Here is a 12,093-nt window from a genome sequence, read left to right as displayed (position 1 = left end):
CACTATATTAAGTGGGAGTTGCGGTTCAGAGTATGAAATTTAAGGTAAAAAATACAGCAGAGAGGTTTTAATTATTCCCAAACCTAGCATTCCAAGCCAGGAAATTCAGATTTAAGATTACACATAAAGGCAATCCAAGTATGTTAAGGTACTCAAGCAACCTTAAGTGAAACCATGAAGAGAAAAAAAAATATGAAAAAACTGTATTTAAAAATCAGTTTAATTTAATCTGGGAACATAGATACTGAAATGTTTTGATCATAATCATATAGTTATTGTATGGTGTCACTACAGAGTTACGGTTTTTAGGGTTTATTTCTCAGAAATATCTACTACAAGCTACTTTCAGAGGCAGGATAGTGTACTACATGGACTTCTGATCTAGTACAGCAATTCCTATTCTTAAAATGAATATAATATTAGTTACCTCTCTGACAGGCAGTGTTCTCAGACAATTTGTTTTTGTTTGCTAAGCAAGTTGAGAGCTGTTGGTAAAAGTATTACGCATAAGAACAAGAAATTTTTTATTATTATTATGTTTGTGATTTAGGTATTCAGCTACGCAAAGTCGAAGAGCAGCGTGAACAAGAAGCTAAACATGAGCGCATTGAGAATGATGTTGCCACTATATTGTCTCGCCGCATTGCTGTGGAATACAGTGATTCAGAAGATGATTCAGAGTTTGATGAAGTGGATTGGTTGGAGTAAAATAGATGCATTGATATACACTGAATGCTAATGTCCATTGTGGTGATTGTTCTTTGAAAACATTTGATGGTCATTTCTAGTGTTTTTTGTTTTTTTTTTCTTTACACTACACATCATTAATCCATGTTTTTCTACTTTTCAGTTTACAAGAAAATTACTAGCACATCTTTGAAACGAAATGTTTTACAGTGGCTTTTCTTTTTCTGAAAGAACATATTTTGTTCCAATAGACCACTAAGTATTAAGCATGGGCAGCTGTTGGTAGAGTAGCAGTTTCAATTTTTTGGCATATCTTAACTGTGCACTTTGTGAATTTTAAGTTAATGAAGGTAACTGAGATTGAAATTCCGAGGGCAGCTGTATGTACTAATGAGCCTTATTCCATTTTTGATAAATGTTTTTAAAAACCTAGCTATCAAGATATACATCTGTACACTAAGAAGGTACATAAAGTTAGCAGCACTGAACACAATGAAAGGAAAAAAGGATCTTTGGGGGCTTTTATTGTTGTTTTTTAAATAATTATGGCCTTATTTGAATGTTTAGAGGTTTCCCCCTCCCTCCCAGGTACATATCGTGTGGTACTATTTTGCCTGCATACAAAAGTTCAAATTTTTTCTGTGTGAAATCTTCTGACTTAAACATGCTGTGTAACTTATGTAACTGTTAAAAATAACAGTTTGGTTTAATAAATGGTAAATGTTCTTAGCTGTTGCTTTTTTAATAACATCACCCTTTTTCTGGCATTACTTAGGATCTGAAGGGTAAGATTTTCAAAAGTGCCTAAATCACGTAGTCTTTTTTTTATAATTATACTTAAGCTTCTAGTAACTTAGGTACTTTTGAAAATTTAACTCATGGTACGTATGGGGGGGGGGGGGGGCGGGCAATAATCAGAATGAATATGTTCCTGTGAAACAACACTGAAAGAGAACTAGATGATATTGCAAAATCATGTCTCATGCTGTCTAATTTATGCTGCATGTCAGCCACATCCATATATACAAAAAGCCAATGCAATTTTGGACTGAATTCAGAGTTCAAGTAAATGCAACCATGTATTCCACTTAGGTGTGTGCGCACCCAGTGCACTGGAGCCAGAGAATTTTGCCTCATAATACCCATAGAGGGGCAGCTCTCGCAGCTTATGGCCATAGCCCCTGGCTATATGAGGCGGTGCTTCCCCGACCCCCTTCAGTGGCTGGAGTCAGCTCTGTATGGTTTGTAACCTTGCACCTCTCTATTTCGTAGTGACTTTTTCCATATATATAGTTAATTAGTACCCTTAGTATAGTGTTAGCTTTTGTTTAAGTATTTCCCTGGTGATGCCCTCACCATTGTGTGGGGGAGCATTCCCCACACCCAATGCTTGCTGTGCTTAGGCAAAGCCGACTTCAGGGAGCAGTGTTCAATTTGCAAATCATTCATGAAATGGTCTCAAGTTGCAAGAGATCTTCGTCTAAAGCAGCACCTGCTTCAGCACCCAGGCCTCTGCTGGAGTGGAGGTCACCCTCAGGTTCTGAGAGCGCTGCCACTTCGCATCCTCCAACTGGTACCTCTCTGGAGAGTGTGAAGTTGCTGCCCGTCGAGCGTGTCAAGGAAAAGGTCACGTAAGACTGATCGTGACCATTTCAGGTCACATGGGGACTTGTCTGGTTCCTCCAGAAAGATCAGACTGGCATGGTGTGAATGCCAGTGCACGGGAGTAGGTCCTCTCAAACACTACCACGCAGGGAAGTCAGACTCCATACCATTGGCTCCGTTCTGGGCCTGGGGCATCCATTGAGTCTAGTACTGATATGGCCAATACTGGCACCAGCTGCTTTTGTTCTGGTGGCATATCAGGCAGCAATGGACCTCTTCTGCCTTTCTGTTCCAATCTTTCCCTTGGTCCAGGGCTGCATTTTTTATAGCCCCATTGGCCCCACAGGTTCAGGGGCTTGCCCAGCCATCAGCACCAAATCCCAATGATTCCCTTCCACAGACAATGGAAGCGGGGCTGAGCTGGGCCAAAGTTACCTCTTCAGCACCCCTACTATTGATGCTGTCATTGTTAATGTGGTGGCACTCACTGCCCCCCACTTTGGGGGTTCAACACTACTTCCACCACTGGAAACAAAGGCATACTCAGTGCTTGCGGTACCATTTCCACCATTGATGCCAGTTCCTTCTTCATTTTGGCCTCCGAACGAGTCAGACCAGTTGCTCGCACCCTCAGGACTGGCTCCATCTTTATCTCCTGAAACCCAGGACTCCTCGACATCCAGTTTGGGATCGTCCTCCTGTTCACCATTGCCTGACCCATATTGGGGGCTGCTCCTAGAGCACAAGGGGTACCAGAATTGACACTTGTCATGGAACACCCCTCTGTTGCAGAGGTCCCACTCCTCAAGTTGTTCTAAGCCCACCGAGCAGGCCTGTGGCAGTGACCGTTGATTTGCCGCAGGCCCAGGCACTGTGATCCTTCCCCTCATGGAGCCTCCACAGTCATCCCATCGAGGTCCATCAGTCCTGGAAAAGGACCCAGTTCTGGAACAGTTAACTTCTTAGTCTTTGTCCCCGGACAATTCTGCAGTACCTGGTTCTTCCTCTTCTTCAGTACCAGAGGCTTTCAAGGCATACCAGGACCTTTGTGGCATGTGGCTGCTTCCCTGGGTATTGAAGTGGAGTTTCTGCAGGAGAATATCCACAAGTTGCTGAATATCCTGCAGCCATTTGTCCCAGGAGAGTGGCCTTCCCTATTAATCATGCTCTCCTAGAGCCTGCTAAGGTTCTCTGAAGCATGCTAGCTTCGGTACCACCTACTGTGAAGCACAAGGAGAAATGCCACTTTGTGTCAGTGCAGGGATCTGAGGGTTACTCACATCCAGCCCCAAACTCCCTGGTCGTAACTGTAGTCAAAAACAGAGCCCCTTAGGGCAGAGTTAAGTCTACTCCCAAGGATAAGGACTCTAAATGGATGGACTTGAAGAGTTGGAAGATTTACACCTCCTCTTCCCTTCCTAACAGATGAGCATTGCTGTCCAAATACAACTTCATGAACTGGACAGCTGTCTAAGTTTGTCGACCAGCTGCCCAAAGCCTCGAGGGTGGAATTTCGGGCATTTATTAGCAAAGGCTGCTTGGTAGCTAAGAATTTGTTGCAGTCCATGCTGGATATTGTGGATTCTTCGGCCAGAGTCATGGCCTTTGCAGGGACCACAAAAGGGGCGTCCTGGCTGCAGAATTCAGGCATTGCTCCCAATATACAACAGGCCATACAGGATTTGCCCTTTAACAGCCTATTCCCTTTTTCAGACAAGGTGGATGAGACTTTGCACTGCTTCAAGGACTGTAGGGCTATCTTACGGTCCTTGGGGGTGCATATGTTGGCAGTGCAGAGGTGCCACTACAGTGGTCAACAGCAACAACAGTATCATCCGCAGTGCACATTTTGGGCAGCTTCTCTCTCCCACAAGACAGTGGGACTACCTCAGAAAGAGGCATAAGTCCCAGAGGAGGAGACATTTGGGTCTGGGTTTTGGACAGTTTACACGCCTTCCCCAGCACTCTTCAAGTACCTAGTTTGAGTCCTTGGTCCAAAGCAGTGTTCCAGTCATCACTCCCTTCTCCCCAACCCCTTCATTTGGGGACAGGCTGACTCACTTTTACAATGTTTGGGGCTCGATCGCTGCCGACAGTTGGGTCCTAAGCATTGTCAAATAGGGCTATGCCATCCAGTTCCCGTCCATTCCTCTCCACTTCCTCTTCAGTGGCTGCTCTCACAAAATACTGCTTGCTCCTTGAGCAAGTCCACTTTCTACTGGCTTTGGAAGTGGTGGAGGAGGTTCCACTGGAACAGTGGGGTCAGGGCTTCTATTCACAGTACATTCTGGTGCCCAAATCCAAGGAAGGGGTAAGACCCATTTTCAACCTCCATGGCCGAACAAATATATCAGATATATAAATTTCCACATGGTCACTCTATTGACTGTCTTCCCCACGTTGTCTCAGAACAACTGGTTTGCTCCTCAGGACTTTCAGGATGCCTACTTTCATGTGGCAGTTTTGCCAAGCCACAGAAAATTCTTTGTTTGTCATAGCAGAGTGCCACTTTCAGTATGTGGTGTTTCCCTTCGGTCTTTCTTCTGCCCCTGGGTTTTTACCAAATGCATGGTCATGGTGACAGCATACCTCAGAAAGGAAGGAATCCACATCTTCTCATACCTGGATGACTGGCTACTGAGGGGCAGGTGAAGTTCTTTCTCATATTGACATTACACTGAACTTGCTTGACAAGCTGGATTTGATCTTAAACACCAGAAAATCAACTTTGGTTCCCACCTCAAAAAAATCAAGTTCATTAGGGTGCTAATCGACTACGAGTTCAAGAGCATGTTTGCCGACCAACCGTTTTCAGACGATTTCCCACCTCTTTGCCTCAGTCTTCCACAATAGCGCAGATATACCTGAGGCTCTTTAGCCACATCCACTTGCACGCAGGTGGTCCAGTTTGCAAGTGGTCCACTTTACCCCTTCAAATGTGGGTCGGGACAGTTTACTGTCTGACTTAACTCCTTGGACAGATTGGTCTGTCTCCCTCCACTGATCCTGCAGTGCTGGATGCTTCCAGAGAATGTTTGTCTGGGCATTCCCTTTGTCTGGCCCTTACCAGTCAGGTCTGTTGTCACCAATGCCTCCCTCCCTGGGGAGAACATCTGGGGTCACTGAAAGTTCAAGTTCTATAGTCAGAGCAGGAGTCCTCACTGAATATGAATGCGCTGAAGCTTTGGGCCATCTATAATTCATGTCATGCTTTTCTGGACCATATGAGGGGCTCAGTGGTTCACATACTTATCTATAATGCCACCTCAATGTATTACATGACCATGTAAGGGGGAGCTCTGCCAAGAGGCAGTCAGGTTGTGGCAATTCTGCACTAAGGAGAGTATCACTCCGATAGCTGGCCACTTGCCCAGGATCCAGAATCATCTTGCGGATCTCAGCAGGATTTTTTCCCTGAACCTCAAGTGTCCTCCAGGTCACCTTTGTGGCATGGGACATTCCGATGATTGACCTGTTTGCCACGAGGGACAACAGGAAATGGTATCTGTTCCACTCTTGAGGGGGCCTCAATCCAGCTCCCTGTCTGATGCTTTCAATCTCATTGCGCAGTCAACTCTCTCATATGCTCTTCCGCTGATCCCAATCATCCCACAGGTCATCCTCAAGCTGAAGAGGAATCAGGTCAAGCTCATTCTCATTGCCCCAATGTGGCCAAGGCAGTACTGGTTCTCTGACCTCCTCGCACTGTCAGTTCAGCCTCCCATACCCCTTCCTCTCCATCCCAATGTCACACGCAATCACGGCTGCTTCATGGCTAAATGAGGAGGAAGAGTGGTGTTCAGTGGCAGTTCAATGGTCCTACTCAACAATAAAAAGCCCTCTACTAGAATGGCCTATTTGGCAAAATAGAAGTGGTTTTCGATGTGTTCATTGACCTGCAGAATTCAACCGATGGCTTCTGTTCAGGGCAGCTTGGGGTGCCTGCTGCACCTTAAGTCGTCAGGACTTGCACTTAGTTCATTGAGAGTCATCTGGCAGCAACATCAGCATTTCATCCCCCCAGTCAGGGAAGGTCAGTTTTCTCCAGTACCACGGTAACAAGATTCTTAAAAGGGCTACTTTGTCTCCATCCTCCTGTCCAAGAGCTGGTTCCTCTGTGGAACCTTAACATGGTCCTAGCAGCTTTAATGGGACCTCCATCAGAGCCCCGGACATCTTGTCCCTTTCCACTTTTGTTGCAAAAAACTGTGTTCCTGGTAGTAACACCCACTAGGGGAGTCTGAGTTGCAGAGCCTCCTCATACACCAGTCTCTAAGGACGAAGTGACTTTATGAAACCACTGTGGACAAAAATTTTAGGTGTGGTTCTAGTTTCATTTGACCCAGGTAGGAAAGAACACAGGTAAATATACTAAGTCACATTAATCTCTGGAGGAGCAGCATCTCCATACATTAGACGTCAGGCGATGTCTGGCCTTCTGTCTGGACAGGACTAAACCATTTCGTGCTTCACCTCGCCTCTTTCTGTCATATGCCGATTGGGTGAAGGAGCAAGTGGTCTCTTCACAGATTATCTCTAGATGGATAATGTCCTGTATCAAGACTGCATATGAAATAACTTTGTCTATGACTCCTCAGCAGAGGCAAGCTCATTCTACAAAAGCACAAGCAACATCAATAGCGTTCCTCAGTGACGTCTCAATAATGGAGATTTGCAGGGCTGCTACCTGGTCGTCCAAATGCCATTACTGTATCTTTCAGGGCAGATGCAAGTTTTGATAGGGTTGTCCAATGCATGGCTGCATCTACTCAAAGAAGAAGAAATGGTTACTTACTGGAAATGTAGTTCTTTGAGATGTGATGCAGACATGCACTGGATGACCCACCCTCTGTCCCCTTTGCATCAGAGTGTAGTCTCTGGGCATTCAGTGTGAAGGAACTGAGGGGAGTTGGGGCAGCCCTGCCTCAGATGACCAGGGGAGGGACTATGGCCCCGAGGTGCTCTCGCTGCCCCTTTACAGGTATTACAAGATAAAATTCTCTAGCCCCAGTGTGCAGGGCATGCACACACCTAAGTGGAATACACGTCTGCATCACATCTTGAAGAATGACAGTAAGTAACTGTTTCTTATGTTACGGAACAAGGAGATGCACTCCCTCTTTATGTGGGAGTGAATTTATATCTGGAATATGGTGTTCTTTTCTAACTATATACCCTTATAGTATAGCTTAACCATTGTCAGAGAAAAGGGATGGAAAAGGTATTGGCAAGCTCCATGGTATGAATATTGGACACAATTTTAACCTCTATTAATATATCTTGTTGACATGCCGCTATGTGAAGAAGGCTCAGTGATCACAGAGCACGCTGTGTCACCCCACAGCTAGATGGCAGGGATAGTTTACAATGCTGAAAGGACTTCTGAATTCCTCAGGACCAGACTGTAGTACACATGGTTGCATCCACCCCACAGTTAGGAACCAGGGTCCAGGAATCTAAACTTCATGCTAATATCCTGGAAAGGAGGGCAGTCCTGGATGCACATCCTGTACTGTGGAATCCTATAACGTGGGTCTGATTCAAATGGAGAATCAGACATCCTGTATTCTACATGAAGAAGAAATGCATTGTTGTCTGTGACAGAACTGGGTTGCCATTTATATGGCATGGAAGGAGAGCATACATGTAGACAGACAACAAAAAGGATAATAAGTTCTGACCAGTGCCTGCTGAATCAAGTGGTGGTGGTGACTAGGACATTTCTTTTCCACAACTCTCAATACCAAAGTTCTCTATAGAATAGCCCACTAACTTCAGAGAAATCATTTAAAAAAATTAGGGAGCCAGTGTCAGTAAATCTGGGGTACTCAGTGCTGGAAAAGGTTCTGTGTTGCCAACTGGTCCTATGTGATTAAACCATGAGACTGACGTCCACTCATTATTATTTTGTAAAATAACAAAAGCTACATACACTTGTCTTGCAAAGCTCACATACAGGAATAATTCAGAGGCTGCTTTCAGATGCTAGCATGAAGCTGACAGCATGTGCCTTGAATGGCAGGCTCCCTGAGGAATAAGAAATGCAATCAGACATGATCCCCATAAACATATCTTAATTTGTCTCCCTGTTTCCATTTGGCTTCAGTTACCTTTCCTGAGAGAAGTACAAAAGAAAATTACCTGAGCTGCATTTCGCAGATCACATTTATCAGTAAACTCTGACGAAAACTATTTGTAAAACTGCTACAGACAAACCCTAAAGGGAGGGAAATGGGAGCAGTGTTATGAAAACCAGTAGCACCAGCTGCCATGGGCGTATGGGCCATGGTTAGGCCTCAAATAAAGAGCCCCAACTCCTGAAGTCAATATTTCAGGTCTGAATTTGGACCCGACCATCTCGGTAAAAAAAACCCCAAAAATTAGGCCTAACACTGAAGAAATCAATAGGGGTACAATAACTGGATACAATAACTGTTCTGTCTATAATTATAGATTGAGGAAGATAGCTGAGCCTTAACAGCTTGCTTAGTGAGAGTCTGAAACTGCTCTCTTAAGGGCAAGATTAATGTGTATCAACTGTCCTAGATATATGGGAGGAAACTGAGCTTTAAAAGATGTGGAGAAGCTAAATCCTGATTTCCTGATGTGGGTATCTCAAGAGTAAGGCTGGCCCCTGCCAGGACTTTACCAGAGCAAAGATGATAGATGAGATAGATAAGACTTGAGAGACTAGACTGTCTTTACTGACCTGTGTCCATTATCTACCTGTCCTGACAATAACATTACATACTTCCAAACTGGTGGCCAAGGCAGTTTAAGTATTAATATAACTTGACATCTTCACACCAAGTAATGATCCTTGACTGAGTAAAGTCAAGAGTTAAATTCAGCTAAAGATTTCAGAGACAATGCACCTGGCTTTCTGCATAGAGACAACTCTTTGCCATAGCAACAAGCCTGCAGAAAGCTACAATCCTAATTTCTCAATAATTATTAGAGGTGATTATTGAATTTAAATCTTTGAGTTTGTCAAGGTTCCTCCCCCACTCTGAACTCTAGGGTACAGATGTGGGGACCTGCATGAAAAACCTCCTAAGCTTATCTTTACCAGCTTAGGTCAAAACTTCCCCAAGGTACAAAATATTCCACCCTTTGTCCTTGGATTGGCTGCTACCACCACCAAACTAATACTGGTTACTGGGGAAGAGCTGTTTGGACGCGTCTTTCCCCCCAAAATACTTCCCAAAACCTTGCACCCCACTTCCTGAACAAGGTTTGGTTAAAAGCCTCACCAATTTGCCTAGGTGACTACAGACCCAGACCCTTGGATCTTAAGAACAATGAACAATCCTCCCAACATTGCACCCGCCCTTTTCTGGGAAATGTTGGATAAAAAGCCTCACCAATTTGCATAGGTGACCACAGACCCAAACCCTTGGATCTGAGAACAATGAAAAAGCATTCAGTTTTCTTACAAGAAGACTTTTAATAAAAATAGTAGTAAATAGAAATAAAGAAATCCCCCCTGTAAAATCAGGATGGTAGATATCTTACAGGGTAGTTAGATTCAAAAACATAGAGAACCCCTCTAGGCAAAACCTTAAGTTACAAAAAAGATACACAGACAGAAATAGTTCTTCTATTCAGCACAATTCTTTTCTCAGCCATTTAAAGAAATCATAATCTAACATATACCTAGCTAGATTACTTACTAAAAGTTCTAAGACTCCATTCCTGGTCTATCCCCGACAAAGGCAGACTATAGACAGACACACAGACCCTTTGTTTCTCTCCCTCCTCCCAGCTTTTGAAAGTATCTTGTCTCCTCATTGGTCATTTTGGTCAGGTGCCAGCGAGGTTACCTTTAGCTTCTTAACCCTTTGCAGGTGAGAGGAGCTTTCCCCTGGCCAGGAGGGATTTCAAAGGGGTTTACCCTTCCCTTTATATTTATGACAGAGTTCATATATCCACTCACACATAAGTACTTGTAATCTGACTGATTTGTCTTTGGGAGCCTCTCATTCCTTGGAGGGCTGATCAGCTGTTTATGTTACTGATGAGATGTATAATAGATTAATTTGCATTGTAATGTATTAAGATGTTCCTGGATTCTGTTTACATCAGTACAATTACAATAGTTTGTTAAACTCAAAGACCCAGGAATTCTGCCATGGAAAATAACATGGCAATATATTGTTTTGATAGTGCATGAAAGCAGCCTTTGTTAAACTTCAGGGACCCACCACCTTTGTAAACAGATTGTTAAAATGAATCTTTCTCCCCTATTAGAGAGACAAAAAAAAGGAGTGAAAACACACAATGAAATAGACAGAAAAAGTAAATGGTAATAGGTCAGACACACACTGGAGGGAAAGAGAGATCAAGAAAAAGTGGAAAGGGATTTGTTTAATTAACAAGTCAGAGTGAAACCACCACAATGGACAGAGCATCAAACAAGAGGCAGCTGTAAAGAGGCCAGCAAAGGAATCAAAAAGGATGGGGGGAAGGGAAAAAAGAAAGGAGGAGGATGGAAGACATCAGCAATGGTTTTAATGGTAGTGTTACATTTGGCATTATACAAGTAGCTAACATTTAAAGGAATTAATCCCAACTACGTGGAAATTGGTGAGACATAGGAGAGAGCTACACAATTAAAAACAATGGTAGCCAGGAGCAAAACACAGAGGAAAGTAGCGAGGCTTAGGACCGCAGCTCCACAACTGGCCAAAGGTGCCTAATTGACAGGCTAGAAGGAGGTACCTCCCTCCAATTGGCATTCTCAGCCACAAGCCCTCTACCAGAGTTCGCACCTAAACCAGGTCAACTCTTCCTCATGAAACACCAGAGGGACAGAGGACCAACCCTTATAGCCAATAGCCCAGTGGATAGGGTACACCAACCAACCCACACCACACCAACACAGCCGATAGCCTGTTGGGATATTCACTTGGGATGTGGAAGACACAGGCTCAAGTCCCTGCTCCAAATCCAGTATAGCAGGGATTCAAATCTGGGCCTCCCATATCCCGGGTGAGTGCCCTAACCACTGGGCTATTGGATATAATGGTGCACACACATGCCTGGCCATCTATTTTGAGAATCCCACCAGGTCTTAGGTGTGCACAAGGGCACCAAGCCGCTCAGAGGTGTCAGGGCAGCAGTGCTTATGCCCACGGGCAGAAATGTAGGTACCTACAGAGTTAGCTGGCAGCTGAGCAGTGTTTTTGAGAATGTCATTGACATCTAATTGCCCCGTAGGTGCCTAAGTCCCTTTGTGAATTGAGCTGTTTAATGGATTGTGTCTGATCTACAATCCATTATACAGCTTTGAAAGAAAGAGACTCCACTGACTTTAATGGGGGGGGGTTGTTCTTTATAGCTGTACTGTACAGATTTGTTTACTGTATGTGCTCACTGATTTGGCTGAAGAATAATTGCATTCCTATACTACCAGCAGTGCTTTGAAAGGAAAATGATTACTAGACTTCAATGAAAAATTGCAGCTACCCTATTCCTTCGAGATTATCTATTAATTGTTTTTTCCTTCATTAATCTCTGTCCAGCTGCTCCAACTATCTTCCTGTTGGCAAAACTATTTAAAACAACCGGGCATGGGGCTGTGCAAATATTGTACATCTCCTGAAGATTTTATACATTTGCATAGTCTCAAACTATTTTTTCTATAAAATTCTGTAAAGATACCTAAAACACTCAAGGTTTCAATGCATTAGTCCCTACATGACGTCCACCGCATTGATCTAGCAAGTATTCTAAGCATTAGAAACTTGAATAAGAGTTAGACTACAGTATAAAAGGTATAGCTACACTGCATGCTTCTTT

General features: G+C 43.9%; 1 protein-coding gene across 1 annotated transcript in view; it reads left to right on the top strand.

The window, feature by feature from the left end:
* The window catches only part of WASF1 (WASP family member 1), a 59,375-nt gene extending 58,667 nt beyond the window's left edge, over positions 1-708 (top strand). Inside the window, exon 8 of the mRNA XM_077811703.1 lies at positions 551-708. Within this exon, the coding sequence (XP_077667829.1) occupies positions 551-708 (158 nt within the window). The remainder of the gene's footprint in view (positions 1-550) is intronic.
* The last annotated feature ends 11,385 nt before the right edge of the window (positions 709-12,093 follow it).

The sequence above is a fragment of the Eretmochelys imbricata genome, chromosome 3 (assembly GCF_965152235.1).
Source record: "Eretmochelys imbricata isolate rEreImb1 chromosome 3, rEreImb1.hap1, whole genome shotgun sequence".
In the NCBI taxonomy this organism is placed as follows: Eukaryota; Metazoa; Chordata; order Testudines; family Cheloniidae; genus Eretmochelys; species Eretmochelys imbricata.
This window is presented reverse-complemented; position numbering and strand designations above follow the sequence as displayed.